This window comes from Phaenicophaeus curvirostris, chromosome 8, assembly GCF_032191515.1.
Source record: "Phaenicophaeus curvirostris isolate KB17595 chromosome 8, BPBGC_Pcur_1.0, whole genome shotgun sequence".
Taxonomy (NCBI): Eukaryota; Metazoa; Chordata; class Aves; order Cuculiformes; family Cuculidae; genus Phaenicophaeus; species Phaenicophaeus curvirostris.
Window position 1 is genome coordinate 37,033,393 of NC_091399.1, and position 17,389 is coordinate 37,050,781.

The 17,389-nt window shown below is 40.7% G+C and overlaps 1 protein-coding gene across 3 annotated transcripts in view; it reads left to right on the plus strand.

The window, feature by feature from the left end:
* The window catches only part of ROR1 (receptor tyrosine kinase like orphan receptor 1), a 172,022-nt gene that overhangs the window by 129,326 nt on the left and 25,307 nt on the right, over positions 1 to 17,389 (plus strand). For all 3 annotated transcript variants that reach the window (XM_069861865.1, XM_069861867.1, XM_069861866.1), the window contains exons 3-4: positions 1,126 to 1,413; positions 2,672 to 2,702. In XM_069861865.1, coding sequence (XP_069717966.1) covers positions 1,126 to 1,413; positions 2,672 to 2,702 — 319 coding nt within the window. The remainder of the gene's footprint in view (positions 1 to 1,125; positions 1,414 to 2,671; positions 2,703 to 17,389) is intronic.

The following is a 17,389-nucleotide window of genomic DNA, read 5'->3' on the forward strand; positions in this document are numbered from 1 at the left end:
CATCAGACGCTCCTGAGAATGGTGGAGCATAAGCAGCACAGCACAAGTTTGCTTACTGATAGGCTTTTCGTGACCTCACAGCTTTTCTTTGAGGGCAAGGAGCCGGGTACAACCTCTGGATATCTCATTCTTTGGCCACCCTGCTGAGACAGCTAGCAGATGATAATGGGGTTTGGCCACTAATGACCACTGTTAAGTTTGAACCTGTGACATGGAGATGAAAGCCCATGTATTCCATTCCCTGTATCCAATCCATCTCGCTCTCTGCCTTTAAAGGATTTAATTAAGTGTTGAATACAATTAACTAGAAGTAGTTCTCTTCCTGAACAATGAAACAGCATTTGACAAGAGAAGGCAATGCTCACAATTGGATTAGAAGAGATTAATTTTGCTAAATTTTGATTTAACATTCCCCATCTTAACAAGCATCTTCTGCTTGCACCTATCATGAGACCTATTTCAGATATAATATAAACTTTAGTACTCTTAGTAAGGGAAATGCTGAGTGGAAAAAAATGTCTCCATCTCCTAGATGTGATCTTTATTACTCATCTATGCAGTTAGCGCTACAAAATTATTGGCAACACACTGTCTATGCTGGTCTTCAAACTGATTAAAAATGGCTCTGAAATCTTCACTTCTGAGCAATTAATTTAATATATTTCTATGTTTTATGGGTTCTAACATGAGCTGGGGCAGATCTGCATGGGCAGAGGCATCAAAATGAACAGCTGGCTTTCTGAAACGTGTCTTTCATGTTTATTGGTTAGAAAGAAGGAAAAATAAAAGAAAAAAAGCATCAGTGTTACTTTCTTTTCCTGTGTTGGATGAACCCTAATATGATGATGTTGAGAAGGTGGAGAGAATCTATGGGTGTATGAAGGAAGAGAAGTTTCAAAGAAATACAACATTACTATAGTACAGTGGAAATTCCAAAATTTGTTCCTTTTATTACCATGCAAAACTGTGTGGAACTTATTGCTGGCCCTGAAACATCAAGTAACAGGTATTCTCATTTTCTACTAGACTTGATAGCCACTTCCTTTGTTTCCTTTTCAAAGGCAAGCATGAGCTTTCTTTAAAATGGCATTTCTTTATTCACCCTTTTTTCTTTTTACGTAACAGATTACTTCTTGACACTTGATGAACCTATGAATAACATAACTACCACCCTTGGCCAGACTGCAGAGCTGCACTGTAAAGTCTCTGGCAATCCTCCTCCGACAGTCCGTTGGCTGAAAAATGATGCGCCAGTTGTACAAGAACCCCGGAGGATCTCCTTCCGTGCCACAAGCTATGGGTCTCGACTTCGAATAAGGAACCTTGACACTACAGATACAGGCTACTTCCAGTGCGTTGCAACTAACGGCAGAAAGACGGTTTCTACAACTGGTGTGCTGTTTGTGAAATTTGGTGAGTTTTCTCCTTTTAAAGTGTTCAAACTGTTACTTAGAAAACCAACCATGGGGAAAGGTGTGTGTATCCAACTGAAAATGAATTCACTGATGTAGTGGTACCATCTCTGGCTCATCCTCTTCAACTGCTTGCCGTTTGCTCAGCTGAGATACCCATGTTGCCATCTGTAAGGGTGGCTTTCACTATATAAAAACCTGCTGGAATCAGGACTGAAACACAGGGGTTGCTAAATGTTCATTAATATGCTACCTGAGTAGATTCAGACCAGACGAGAAAAAGTATTTTATTCTCAAGTGCCTGAGTGACCTCCTTTGTCTCAAGTAAGTGAGAAATTTCAGCTTGCAGTATAGATTGGAAGCATGTTAGTGAGATATATTTATATACACACCTGTCAGGTAAAATAAGCACTTTTTCTTCAAAGTTTATATTGAGATAATTGCTTTAAAAGCTGGTCTTACGACTGAGAAGATTCCAAACAAGAAACAGATTTAGTGTGTCTTTTCCTCCACCTCCACATTTCAGTGGGAAATAATTCAATGAGATGAAGATGTTTGCACAGAGTCCTAGTTAATCCTCTTAGGAACTGGACAAATAACACACAATGAATCATGTATGTGATGAGTTACACAGTCTTTTTTTATAGATCTCCCACATTTTCTAAATTCTATTCAGAAATTAATCACTAGATGTTCTCTTAGAAGGCGGTTGTTGTCCTTTAGCCTAGATCTGAAAAGTAGATTTTTACCTGAGCAATAATACTTTTATAGCCGTCCCAGAAGAAAACAGCTGGTATTTTTTCTTTTTTTATTCTGACTGGAGCAATACTTAAAGTCACAATTCAGTTTCTGCAGTCAGAACAAATTTGATCAGTGCATCAGAATCAGGCCTACAATGAATCCTCTGATAAATGAGGAAGACTGAGAGAGGGAAATGATGCTGTTATTGTTATAACACACTTTTGTACAAGCCTGTGGTTTGCTGTAACCTTTTCTGTGGTGGCCCAAGACATGGTTGAAATGTAGGATGAGTGCCTCACCTGTTTATCATCCTTGTCTGTGGTGTTTTGCAGACAATCATTGCTCCAGGATACAGTCTTGTCTTTGGCACTGAGAAACTGTGACTTGTCTGTTAAACTACATAAACCACATCCAACATGACAGACTGTTACTTTTATCTTTGAAAAGGTTTTCAAAAGCTTCCTGCTTGCTACCTCACCGTAACTCATCACACTGTTTTTCTTCTGTCACTTTTGCAGGTCCCCCGCCAACAGCAAGTCCGGGATCATCGTAAGTTGTTTCATGTCTGTTATGTCGATTCATTAATCTTACATTTCAGCAGGCAGAAGTTCATTTTTCATTCTGTGTGACAGGAGCACATTTACATTCCAATTTAGGTTAGATAGTATGGTAATTTATTGTAACTGAATTATCTGTCTCGTAGATATATTTTCATGCTGTCATGTCAACTCCCATTTCTTACACTAGACTTCTTAATTTCCAGTATTATTACCTTGAGATCCTCTTGTGCCTTCAGTCTTTGAACTGATTGCAGTGCACCTCCAGGTATGAGTAGAAACTGATCTTCATACGTGTCACTGCCCAATCTGAAAAATATTTGCCACTCTAAGTAGATTTTACCACTGAGGAGCTTCTTACTGATTTTAAGGGGACTGATGGTCATAAGCTGTGTCTGTGTCTGCACCTCTATTAGTAAGCTGTCTTAAAACTGAGTTTTTAAAGACGGAGTACGTGGGTGGGAGTACTGGCTGTTTTCACAACAGTGCCTCAGGTTCTGTTCCTGCTGTTCGGTCTGAGCAGTTGCCACGTTGTTGTGTTTTTGCAGTGGAGTTTATATCTTTGGTAGCTTTTGAGAACATACATTTATCTTCACCTCTAGTTTCAAGGTGTGTGATCAAACTTGCTCACCTTCTATAGCCCCTTATTGTTTTCACCTGTGATCTTAAACTGTTCTGAAGTTTGACATTAATTTTGTGACAGCTTATTTTTGTGTGACAGCATTAATTTTGTGTCCAACTTATTCACATCTCACATGCGTGGAACAATACAGAAAACCTGCCTCTCCTGGTGAGGGAAGCTGCACCATTAGAAGAGAAATACAGTACTAACTAAAACATAAACTGAAATTACTAATGTGATTACAGGGGATGCAGCAGTTTAGGGATGTGAATGTTCTTGATGGCCCTTATAGAAGATCATTCACAAATATTGCAGAGGATATAGGTTAGGGAAGTATCTGACCACAAAAGGACATGCTAGGATGCCCTCTAATGGAACGTCATAAAATCTGGTTTTGGCTTTCCTTTTGAAGGTACCTGACACGAAGTTATTGAGTTTGTTTTGGAAGGGGACCTCTTTGCTCTGCCTTAAGCTCTGTTTTGTGATTGTGGTGTGCTGAGGAGGAGAGCTCCGTGATGCTGTGGAATGCAATGATCTCAAATGTCTTTTCCAACCTAGTGACTCTATGATTCTGAGTAGGGGCTGTTGTGCTCTGTGTCAATTTGGAGACTTCATGAGTTGAGAAGATGTGTCTTTTGTGTCTGCTTCCACCTAGTTTGGGGTTTCTGAAATTTACAAGATTAAGCGAAACATCCTGGATGGTCAGAAACCCACAGGAGAACAGTGTGGATGCAGAAAGCAGGGACCTGTGCTGGTATTTCACTGTCTTGGCCACTCTGGATTGCCTCACTTTTTAAAAACAGGTTGGGGACCTCTTTCCCACTTTTCTTTCTGAAAGGGTTTTGGGTTAGAGCCCACAACATAGCTAGTTAAAAACTTCACCCAGTTATGGTGAAGTAACTTCAAATGGTCCCCCTATTTCAGTGAGTGATGGGCTGAGCTCTGAAGTGGTGTCTACACAGCATCATCCAGCCCATGAGGAAAAAACAAGCTAGTGTAATGAGTGCTAGTGTGGACACTAGGGAGTATTACACTCTGCCTGAGCTCTGCAGCTCAAATTTATACAAGTCAAACAAATTTATATAAGTCTTAGAGGTTAAAATATTTTTTTCTGGTCTTTTGATTGCAAATTTCTTCAAATATGAAGAGAACTTGGAGCCTGCTCCCTATGAGACCTTTGGAATGCATCAACCCTCAGACTATTATGTTGTTTCAGAGTCTTGATGCCATTTTAGGACTCCTTATTGTTACTAGATAAGCAGTAGGCATAGTCATGAGAAATACCTGCATTTGTCTGTGAAATCTAACCCCATCTATGCCAGCCTCAACTTTCAAGTTCCAAAGTGATAGATGGTGATAGATGTATTGCATGGTCAACCTCCCTTCCCATCATTTAAGACTCATGGCAGTCTTATGGGGAAATACTTTCTTCAAGGAATAGTCCTGGAAGCTGAGTCAGAAAATATCTTCCTGACATTTTCTGAAGAGTTAGGGCATTGGTCCTGGTGCTTTGATTGAACAGGTTGTGGGCCCGTGGGTTCAGATAATTTCAGTTCCACAAAATACGTTCACAGGATCCTTCACCTCTCTTCTGTTGCTGTGCAGGCTGATTGGTGTTGCTCTGAACAAATGGACACTTGCCGTGCATCATCATAGGGACGTATTGTATTATTTTATAGTGGTTGCATGGAGGCTAAATGTGGAAAACATTTTGAAGGATGTTGTGGAAATGAAAAGTCGTACTTGGGTAGTACTTATGCCTTATCAGCACGAGTTTCTTCTGCAGTAAGGCAATGAACAAAATCAGTGGCAAGCTGCAGCCTTGCTCAGTGGGCATGCTTTTCCTATGTTGTCTTTATCAATCTGCCATGAGGGGAAGGTTCCATTCCTTTAAACATTTAATTTGAGGGTCATTTTTTAAAAAAAATTCCCTATGCTCAGCACTTTTTCTTCACATAATTTATATGTGCAGAGTTCTGCACCGGTGTGATGGCAGAAAAATAGATAGTCTGACTGAAGCTTAAAAATAAAAAGGTTAAAAGTATGACTTCTGAAAAGAAGACAGACAATGCTAGATAACATAATAATTCATGTGTGTGTTGGATTCTATTCTTTCAGCTTTCTTCAAGCACTGTTATGGTTAGCTACATCCTAATATCTCATTTGCAAATCAGTCTGAAGCAAATCAAAGAAACTCCAGTGGAAGCGTGCTGCTGCAGTCCATAAGGAAATCAAGAAACCAAAGTATTACTGCAGTGTAAAGCACTGGCTGACTTAAACGTCCTTCCTTAACTCTCTTGTGTTTGGCAAAGGTCAGCTTTAAAGCTCTTATCTGCCAAGCCGTGGAGTTACATTCCATTAACATGTTTTGCTGTTCTGTGTCTCTGCCATAGCTTGAAGAAGCTTCTTTTGTTGAAAAAAGCAACCCACAAAGTGCATTCCTGCTTTAAAAATAAATCATTATATCATCTTGCATTTTGTTGGAAGGTGCCACAGATACAGCACCAGCTCAAGCAGCTCGGTGAGCTGTGGGGAGAGTGCCAATGCCTCTGTCCCACAGTCCAGATGCATGCCCAGTAGCTCCGTGGCCACTCTGTCTCTGGTTTTTGAACTACTGGAATAGTTTCCATGAAGTGGATGGTGTCAAGGGCACCTCCACAACAGGCAGGAGTGTAGGAGGTAGATAAGTTGCGTCCTGCTGGCTCTCGGTGTAAAAGGCCACCGTTGGGTAATTTAGCCCTTTCTTTTTTTTCTGTGGAATTATGAATGCAAACTCAAATGTAATTAATGGAAACATTTGAGGAAGATCAAAGAGAGCGTTTTGCTGGTTAACTGTTTTCCAGCATGTGTCGGTGTATAGTTGTGCATTGTGTATTTCAGTATGTATATATGTATACTGTACACACACATATATATGTGCCTGTAGCCATCACTTCTAAAAATTTCCTGAAAGATCAGAACTCTAACATTATTTTTTAAGTTCCCATGCTCCACATCACTTTATATCCAAAATCCAAGGTAAGGTTTCATCCTTTAAGGATGTAGAAGTGTGTGTCTTCATCTCAGGTCTCTCTTGTTGCTACAGAGATCAAAATCAGAAAGTGCTGAGGTCAGAGCACAGCAGATTCCCAGAGATGAGAGATTTAATACAACAATAGAGGTACTTTGGCCTGGAAAATGGTTGTGTGCTCAGTCTTTTCCATTATTATTATTAGTGGTGGTGTTGTCTTTTTTTTCCTCATTCTGTGTTGTTTCTACCTGGAGCAATAGCCCTGTGCTTGCCTTGAACTTCGCCCACCTAGGAGAAGTGTTAGGCACAGATCACTGAAATCAGAGAAAGTGGAACACACAAGCTGTTCAAGAACTGCCACCAGAGCTATAGTGGGAAAGAAAACAAAATGGTTTTTTTACATGTCTACAAACAAGCTCGACAAACCCTGCGGGAGCATAGTCCAGTGGGAAGAGTTCAGGCAAAAGCTTCATATGTTCCATATTGGAGCTGTACAAAACCAGGTTATTGTGTTATGAGTATGCTTCATAAAGGCTTAACCTGCAGGTTCAATGTTTCACTCAACAATGCAGACTTTTGACTTTATTACAGTGGAAACATCAGAAGAACAGCATAGCACCTCTTGAAAGTATTCTGTAAGTGTGCAAGACATGGTGTGTTAGGTATTAGAGGAGAAAAATGTCTAGCTCGTAGATATTACTGCCCTTGGATTTGCAATTGTCACTCTGTGGCAGAGATACAATACCATGAAGGTAAATCAGGCTGGCTGCATATACCACGGACTGGTACCTCCTGAATAAAGAATATGCAGTCCGTGTCTCAGTATTGCTCTTGAACAGTCCTTTTATTCTTAACAAAGCCTTTTCTATGTATATAATCTAAATATGGTATTGTTTTGTTCTTTATTTAACCACTGGGAATGAAGAGAGGAGAGAAGTAAAAGAGGAGAGAAGAGAGCTGTAATTTTAAGGGGCATTTGATTCATAAAAGCAAATGGTGTTTGTGATTCCCAGAAATAGCTTGCAAAGCTTGTGAAACCACAAACCCCATTGGATTCTCCCATCCTCTTTTTCAGTGATTAAGCTTTTTTTCTTTTTGTTTTCAGTTAGACACATATGGGTTTTTTAGTAAAACAGATCTTTTATACAGTGGCTCTGCGTGGTTGGATATCAGTATGGTTCCTTCAATGAAAAACACATAACCACTGGCCTGCATCCAGGTGAGGCTTAGCCAAATGTGTATTTGATTGTGCATTTCAAAGAGTAACAGGGAAACTCTCCCTGTTTAGAAGCTAAATTTTATAGGAGAAAAAATGTCAATAAAGAGTCAAGAGTAGATTCACTGAAGAGCCACTCTGGCAGCATCCTGAGACTGACATCTCTGCAGCTGACCACAGCACGCGGCATCCCAAGGTCCTACACCCAGTCTGGGCACCAGACTCTATCCCCAGGATCCTGGCAAAGGAGTAGTATTGATTTCCAGACCTGTAACATGTTTTGTGGTTGTTACAGAAACTTCCTCAGTGTTGCTTAGCGACAGTGGAAATTTTGAACGAGGGCTGAAGGCAAGTCCCACCAGTTTTGGCTTGGGATCTGTTAGAGCCCCACTGCGTGTTGGTGCAACAGCTTGTACATAGGGCAGCTTGTACATAGGGCATATAGGATCTGAGGTACCAACTTGAAGCGTGATATTCTGTGTGGAGGCCAATACAAATGTATTTGTGCAAAAAAAAAAACCAACTGTGCAGTATAAAGATGAAATCTGAGTGGCTGATGCTGACAGAAACCATTTTACGTTCTGTTGCATTACTTCATTCAAGTGGAAATAATGCTCCTTTAGTTTTGCCAGGGTCTTAAGAGTCAGATATCTGCTGTGAGCATGCCAGTCATGGAATTGAAATGTTTCCAGGGAGGGCTGGACTTGTCCTCTTCACTGGGTCTTTGATCTGGTGCACACTTATCTGCTGTGTCACTGTCTCACCTTTTCTTTTGTTCCAGTTGTTCTGCTGGGATTTTCTTTGTGACATTCCTGTACCATTGCAGGCAGTAAGGGTGGCTGCTGAGGCACCGGGGTGTGTGGCTTAGGAGGGAGCATGCTCTCAGACTTCACTGAACAAGAAAAAGTAAATTAAAACCTTTGGGTAAATGTAGTACAGTGTTTAGGAGGTCCTATTTGTGTCTTCTATTAAATGAACTGGCTACAGTCAGTATTCTAGTGCATTTTTTTCTATCTCAAGGTAATTGCATAGCTAAATATACACATGATCTGAGATCTCCAGGATCCTTTGCCTCTTTACCTCGTCTTATCTCCCAGACCACATATGAGAAACTGAGCCAGAGTAAGATTAAAGGTGTATTTCAATTGTCTTAACTGTGGCTATTGTGTGTACTTCAGATGCAACTGCAGTCACCTTGGTCACCTTGTCTGGGGTTGACACCCTGGGGTGAATCACGCAAGCTATTGCATGTGTAGCCTATAACAAAATAGAGAATTGAGCTCTGTCTCTGGAGACCACTGGATTACTGTGCATCATCCGCTGAGTTTCATGTGAGCAATGCTGCAAAAATCCAGGTTCTCACAACCGAGCTCTTACCCCAGCTTTTACTAATGAAGTGGGCTAAAATGTATTTTGTTATGCTCTGAAAAGTCTAAAGAAACTAAATTGGCATGTAGTTTGGAGAAAGATTGACCTTAGAAAGTACTTTTCACTTTTGAAAGGGTTTCTGATAAATACTTTCACTAATTTTAGCTGAAGTGTTCCATTCTTATCTGCCTGTAGTGCAAACAGAAAGTCCTTCTGTCTTCGTGTGGCAAAGGGAAGGTGTGACACAATATGGAGACATAGTTGTATTATCTGAAAACAAATTAATTACACTGACTTCAATATTTTTTTAAGTGAGGAGGGAGAAGAGTAAATCACATTATGAGTTCGACATAGGGAGCCAGAGTTCCCTAATGGATTTTTGTAATACAAGGGGGAAAAGACAATGTGCTATTAAAAACTGGATTTTTCATTTTGCACAGTATCACCCACAGCAACTACATATGCAAATAAATGTTTGGTTTACAAATGTCATTTGTGGAATGCTACAGCCAGTATTTGAAGAGTATTTTGACTTTTAATTCTACAGGGCTTTAGCAGACCTGGTTGCGTAGTCAGTAACCTGCACACAGGATTTGGAGCAAGGCTCTGGGAGATTGGAGGAGTTGAAACCTTGACCCCAACATTTTGTTCCCCTTGTCCTGAAGCCAGCGTGCCCACTTAGGAGCAGTACCATTGCCTGGTCATCACGTCTTTTGGAAGCATAAGTCTATGCAGGCGGCTTAGTGCAGCATACTGCTACACCCAGCTTGCTTCAGCAGCTGCCTCATGGTACCTGAAGACAGGAACACAAGCACTGCTATTTAATTTCTTGGCAGAATCAGTTCTCAGCAATGTGTAGTGGCCTTCCTCAAGAAGTGGTAACACTATTCTTGTGCTAATTCCCACTGCACATCCAAGCAGATGAGGAAGAAAGGTACACATGGTGCATTTTGTGCAGTGAAAGGGTTTCCTGACGTGCCCACAGGAGTCAGGAGGAGGCTGGCAGTGCGGGCTCTGTGTGTACCACAGCCTATGGTGGAAGAGAAAAGATGAAATTGCTTTTACTTGCTTAGGAAGTGCTCAGCTTTCAGCATGTTGGAATTTCTGGATCAGGTCTTGTACCTTTTTATCATTAGATGCTTCTTAGCATGGTAATTCAGCCTTGTTGCATTAGTCCTGTTGCACTGAGCTTTTGTGACCGTGCTTGTGAAGGCTGAGGATAACGCTGAAAGGTGGATTTACACTTCTGTTATAAACTAGGCTCAGATAACTTATTGTCATTTTGTAACCTTGTGGATCTAGGAACATTTCAAATGCCATGTAGGAGCATGGGCAGGGCCGATACATAAAATGTGGGTAGCAGATGAATTGTCCTTTCTCTAGATGATGATCTCAGTTGTCAGTGTTCACGCACTGAAAGAAATTCTGTAATTATAGTATTTGACACTGAGTTACAGGCTGTCTGTATATTTTCCTGATTTGTTTAAAGTAGAGCAAAATGAGGATCATTTTGAAGTTTCTTCTGTTTGGCAAGAGATAGGAAAAAACAAAGTCAGGAAAGGCTGAAAAGTTGCATTTCTCCCTCTGATCGTCTCCTTCAGCCTTCAGGGTATTGTGTTTATGGAGATACTTTTTAACTGTTGCAAAAAAAAAAAAAGATCATTACGCATTATTGGCAATCTGTGTCTGCTGTGTCTAAGTCTGATAATAAACTGAATCTTGTGAGTTAAACCAAATAGAGCTGCCAAGTATTGTTCCTATTAATGCTATATATCCTTAATGTCACACAGCAGCCTTTATACCACTGAACTCCCTGGCAGAAGTTGTCTGAGTGGGAGTTCAATCCACTCCAGGACACAGGACCTCTGCTAGCAAGCTCCACGTTAAGGCTGCAGCTAAGACTGGTTGAAAAAACCCCATTGGATTTGATTAAAAATATTGAGCCTTCAATATTTGGATTTATTTCATGTTGAAATGAAACTGAGACCATTAGGCTACTTTTCTTAGAAGATAATGCTGCAGAGCCCCCAGCCCAGCATGTACTGACTTGAGAGGAGGAAGGCACTGGCTCTACTTTAGAGCAGAGATATAACCTGCTTTTCCCATATTTCATTGTGGTCATGCCAGGTAACAGCTATTTTGATGCTAACTCAAAAACTCCTTCTGGAGCTGCTAAAAGATTGCAGCGGCAATTTTCTCCAAACCACCATGTTCTTGTGAAACATTCCAGTTTTCAGAAGATGGTATTTTCTCTCCAAGATAGTTTTCAATAAAACAATTCTCATTTAGCTCTAATCGTAAAGGCAATTTAAATGACTTGCAAGGAGTTCTTTGAGCCAGAAGGCTGTGAGGCAAGAGCTGACAGTATTACAGGAACAATTCCTGGACCGGGTCAGCTTACAGTAGTGGCTAAATAAAGCTCGTCTTTGTGCTGCTTTATTTTGGAAAAGTCTTGTCCTGAATGTATGTCTTACACTCAAAGAGGGCAAATAAAAAAAGATGGTTTAGAGTGTGTCTGATTCACATGGAATTAGACCTGATTTGTGTGGAATTAGACCTGGACAATCCAGTATTTTAAAGTTTCTGGCAGAGATTATTGGTCTGTTGTTTTATTTACATATATTTACACCACATTCAATGGCCCCTATTCTAAGAGTTGCTAAAATAGAGATGGGTACTGTTGTTTTGTGGAGGAGGGGTGTATTTTGCCATGTAGTCCAAGTGCCAGAGCCTGCTCCCTCCCAGTCCCAGCTTTTGGAGCTTTCTATTATATTTTGAGGGTTTGCTGGTCTATCTTAAGCAGTTTAAAAAAGCACAAACTAGACAACAAAAAAACCAACAAAATCTAAAAGACTGGAAACCAACTCTCCCCACCAGCCTATGGTGGGATAAGACAGTAAATGTAAGTCTCTTGCAGGATACTGCATTAGTTGAGTGTCTCTTGTCTGAGTGTTGCCTCATTAGCACTATTGCTCAATGTGTACAGATGTTAATTCTGGGGAGATGAGTGTAGAGGTCCTCAGATGTAGGAGGAAAGAAGGGAAGTAATTGTATGACCTGTGTCGTGTAATTATGGTATTAAATGATTTCTAGCATTCACAGAATAAGTTAAATGTAACAAAGTCAGAAAACTGACTAAATAATGAATCTGTCATCTTTCTTATGATTTTCTGAAAGGGAGAATTGAACTTCTGTCACATGGAGCAAACAGGTTTATAAGTCTTATATGGTCTTATTTTACATAAAAACCTGCAACTTCTGGTGGTGGAATGCCCTTGCAGCACTTTATGGGGCTTCTGCACAGCAGTTTGCAGTTTGTGGCAGTTTGCACAGCCATGGGAATTGGTCAGATATAAGAAATGAAAAAAAGAAGTAGTCAGACATTTCAGAAAGCAGTTAATGTCTGAGCTCATCTCCAAGGTACAGTGAGATTCCCCTGTGCTGTAAGTTGTTAATTGTAAGGGAAATCCTGTTTAAAGGCCTATAATTTTTCTGTGGTTGTAATAAAATATCCTGCATAACTAGGTAGTAAAATTTCAATGTGGAAATCTCAATATCTTTCTCATTTTGTTCTTCTCTTACGTTAATGCCCAGCTGTTGTTGATATTCCTTAAACAAATCCTCTTCTGCTATTCTCCGTTTGTGTTGATGGGGAACCAAGAAAAGGAGGAGCAATGAGGGATCTGTCATTTCGTCAGGTCATAATGGCTTGCAGTTGCTCAGCTCTGGGCAAAACTTGAAGCAGGTTTTTGTTTTATGTGCTAGCGTCCAGCCTCGCTACCAGCTGGCTGAAAAGTGAATTAAGATGAAGGATTTGAAATATAAGGGTAGTGAAAGCTCTGGTGGCTTGTGGTAGCAATTACTCAAGAATAAAAAATAGTAATATTAGTAATAATTACAGGATTGCAAACAAAGCTTGAGTACTGGAAGAGGGAGCAACAGTGTCTGTGGCCTATGCGTGACGGATTTGTTTCCTGTCCTAGGCTCTCTTTCAACCACATGAGAACTTGTCTCTGTCCATATGTAACCCTCTTCTTCCATGCCCCTGTTCATTCTTCTCCTTGCCTTTCAGATGGACTCAGCACTGAGCCTTTGCTTTTTCCCTGTTGGCAAACATCCCAGGACTGGGGCCTGGAGCCTTGTGTTGGAACACTGCTTGTTCCTCCAAGCTGCTGCCTGGGCAGCTGCAAATGTTCCTTCCTTAACCACCCCCACACATCTTCAGATCTTCTGATTTCATAAATGGTTCAGTGATTATGGGGTGTTTCTCCTTCCAACTTGGATAGTGTCCTACCTCCCTGGAGCTGGCCCAGCACGCCTGCTGCGAGCAAGCTCCTCTGCTCCTGGGGTATATTTCAGGCATCCCCATGCTCAAATGGGTCTCTCTTGTGAAGACCACCTGAAAGTCAGCAATTTAAAAGGGCCACCCAATGCCCTTAGCAGCCACACTGTAATCAGCCAATGTCAGGAGTGGAGTGTGGGGAGCAAGAGCCTCATGACGAAGAGGCTGTGAAAGCCCACGTGAAGCTGAAGCGAACAATCCTCACACTGAATGAACAGTGCAGCTCCTTGTTGCAAGGATGTGTCAATCACACTGAGCTCAATTTAACCATTTACCCCGGCCTTAAACAGCCTTTAGGAGAGCCAGCCATGTCAGTCTTGGGGCAAGTGTTTATTCAGTCTAGTAAAAACATTAAAATTGAGAATAAATCTGTATTGACCCAAAGTGCTTTCACTGCTGCAATAGGGTGTAAAACCTTGAGAATGAGTTTTCCTGTAAAGATAACATCATTGCACAGCCTGCCTGTATGTAGTTACTTACTCAATTGCAGTTTGTGTGACTTCATCACAAAATCATTAAGTGCAAGGAAGAAGATTATAAGGTGTTACATTATTTATCCTGATAATTGAAAACATGCATGACACTCTAGCTTTGGCTGTTCAAGGCAATAACCCTAGGCAACTTCAAATACTGTAAAAGTAGTTAATCATCAATTTCAGAATGTGTCAAGTTTATTGATCTTGTTAACAGGAAAGTATGTGTGTGGTTACCTTGGTTAGGAAGGAAAGCAGTTATCATCTGACCTGTTATTAGTTGGATGCTAATATTGATGCCTGAGCCAACAAAGATCCGTGTTAAGCAAAAATTAGTTACAAATGTTACCCTGCCATAGTTTTCCAGGCAAATTTCTCATATCAGTAAATTTATTTTAAGTAAATAAATTTTCTCTCAGTCTTGATTTTGCTTGAGATGAATGGGTACATTCTTTTGCCATGATTCTGCCAGGCAGTTAGCACCAAGAACACATAACAAGCTGATCCCCTTTCAAGGTTCACAGCTAATTTGGAGATTTAGATGTTTTAGAGGTCAGAAGAGACAATTAGTCCTCCATCTAACCATTGGGGACTACACAAGCTGCAGTACTTATTTCAGGTATACTATGTTGCAAACACAGTGTTTTTGAATAAACTAGGGCACATCCTTGGGGAAAATAAATAAGTGTCATGTTAAATTTATCTGTCTGTAACTTCTGAACGTGCTTGTGCTGTGAGAAATCAAATGACTTTATAAGATTCTAAATATACATTGTTTTCTTTACAACCCAGCTCTTGACTGCGCCAAAGCGTGTCTGAGAAGTCTCTTTCCTGTAAGCTCCTGGGAATCGCCACTGGCTCTGTTACTGCCTCAAATCTTGTGTTTGGGCTTCATTTCAGCCCTTCCACTGTTTTGTCTTGGACCTTGTAAGGCCAGCAGACACAGAGTCACTTGGGTTTTTCCATGATGTGTTCAAGTACTGGCAATGCAGGGGCTGTCAGGCAGTCAGTTAAGTCAACAGTCGTGAAGGGATCAGGGAGACATTGTCTTACAATTCTTGGGTGCAAGCTTTCTTCACTGGCCTGTGTTTAAAAGATCTGGGTTTAGTAGGTCTAACGTCTTCTTTAATACTTTTGAAATAGGGATTGTTGTGTTGTATTTTTGTCCAGAGGAGGGCTACAAAGATGATCAGAGGGCTGGAGCACCTCTGCTACAAGGACAGGCTGAGAGAGTTGAGGTTGTGCAGCCTGGAGAAGAGAAGGCTCCAAGGAGACCTTATAGCATCCCTCCAGTACAAGAAAGCTGAGGAGAGGCTTTTCACAAGGGCCTGTAGTGACAGAACAAGGGGAATGGCTTTAAATTGGAGGGGATTAGATTTAGACTAGACGTTAGGAAGAAATGCTTTACAATGAGGGTGGTGAGGCACTGGCACAGGTTGCGCAGGGAAGCTGTAGCTGCCCCATCCCTGGAGGTGTTCAAGGCCAAGTTGGATGAGGCTTTGATCAACCTGATCCAGTGGAAGGTTGATCAACCTCGCCCTCCCCACCACTCCCCAGCAGGGAGGTTGGAGCTGGATGATCTTTAAGGTCCCTTCTAACCCAAACCTTTCTATGATTCTACGAACTCTGTAGGTTTCTGTGAAGTTGCTCCATATTTTTCCATAGTGTGAATAAGACAGGAATGTTACTCTATCCTTGGCATATAAGGCATTTTTATGAAACAAAATGAGCAAGCGTTGGTCTTGCCAAAATAAAGTTCCTCGTCTGGATAAAAGGACCAATGGTATATAAATACCAGTGTATCCTTTGATTTTTGTCTCACACACACTGTGCATTAATTTCTTTGCTTCATGCATGGTATGCGTGCATGCCTTTTAAAATGATGTTTGGCTTAATCCTCATTTCATTTTTTATGCAGTTGTAAAATACATGTTTAATATTACCAGACTACGATAAGAGTTAGTATTGATAGGAACCAGCATTTCACCTACTCAAGGATAAAAACCAGCTTTGAGATTTGATAAAGTACAACTGCAAAAGTATGCCAGGACAGACTTTATTAAAACAAGATTCTAGAAACAGTTCTATTATCTTAAATAACATTTTTCCAGTGAGGGAATGCATTAATAATAGTACATAACATGCATATAACAATATCAATACAAATTAATTTCAGAATAACAGCTGAAATTGTGGTGTCACGCAGCTCAGCCCACAGTGCCATGCTGAGACAGGTAGGAAGTGTGGCAGACATGGCCATGCTTTTTTACTGAGAAATGGTAGAGCTGGATGTGAAGAGTTCCCCAAATACTGTCTGCATCAAAGAATCCACGTAATCACGTGTGAAATGTATGAATTTGCGATCCATTCACAGTGGCCAGTTAGCATAATTATTTCTAATGCAATATTCGATCGAATTACTGTTCTCTGTGGCTAACACACTGGAATAAGAAATGGAACTAAATGAAACAGTTGGGATAGAGGTTTGGGGTTTTTTTCATAGAGTCATAGAATCACCAGGTTGGAAGAGACCCACCGGATCATCGAGTCCAACCATTCCTATCAAACACTAAACCATGCCCTTTAGCACCTCGTCCACCCGTGCCTTAAATACCTCCAGGGAAGGTGAATCAACCACCTCCCTGGGCAGCCTCTGCCAGTGCCCAATGACCCTTTCAGTGAAAAATTTTTTCCTAATGTCCAGCCTAAATCTCCCCTGGTGGAGCTTGAGGCCATTCCCTCTTGTCCTGTCCCCTGTCACTTTTGTTGGTTAAGGTCAATAAATTGTGTCTTCTGCAAACAAAGTCCAGAAAACTAGTTTTCTTTGTCATGCCACTTGAATCATAACAAACACTGGGCTGGTTATTGGGGAGAGGAAAGTGGTTTTTTCAGCTTAAATGCCAATTATTGGCTGTAAATGAGCTGCAAAGTGGCATTGTCTTACCTGTTTTCACAAACAACCTTACTGTGAGACAGCTGCACTTCTTTAAGCAGCTCAGACAAATGTTTTAAGGTTGAGGCGTTTTGCTTTGCAAAACTAGATGTTTACATCTTTATTTACCACAACAAAAAGATAAAACGTTAGAAGTCAGAATTTACTTAATTTCTTTTAATGCTGCTGGCAGAAGATGGGCAGGAAGGTGTGTTGCAATGCATTCACTGTTTTGGGGTAGCAGGAGGAAAAGGTAGTTAGTTACTGCCTTTTTTTCAAAGAGCAAAATTTTGGAAAGGATTTGGCATATTTCTTAGTAGAAAGCTGCCAGTTTTACATAGTTCTTCCTTCAAATCAGGATTTCAGAATTTAGGGCTAGGCATCCTTTTCAAGACTAACCTAAATATGAATATTTTGGTCCCAAGATGGTTAATGAAGTGTGGTTTACTTTACTCTAGTATCTGCAGCCTACCTAGAGAGGCAAAATTCTTTTAAAGAAAGCAAACAAGTTCTTCATGCCTTATCCAATTACCATTAGAGAATGGATGGACAGATCGTAATTTTCACTGGATCATATTTTTACTTATGTTTGTTGTCTTAAGAATGAGTTTCTTATCTCAAAAGCAATCTTTTTCACAAGTATTTACGTGTGTCTGTCAGGAGCAGGATTTACAATAGGCCTGCAAGTTATGTGAACTTTAAATGTTTTCACAGTT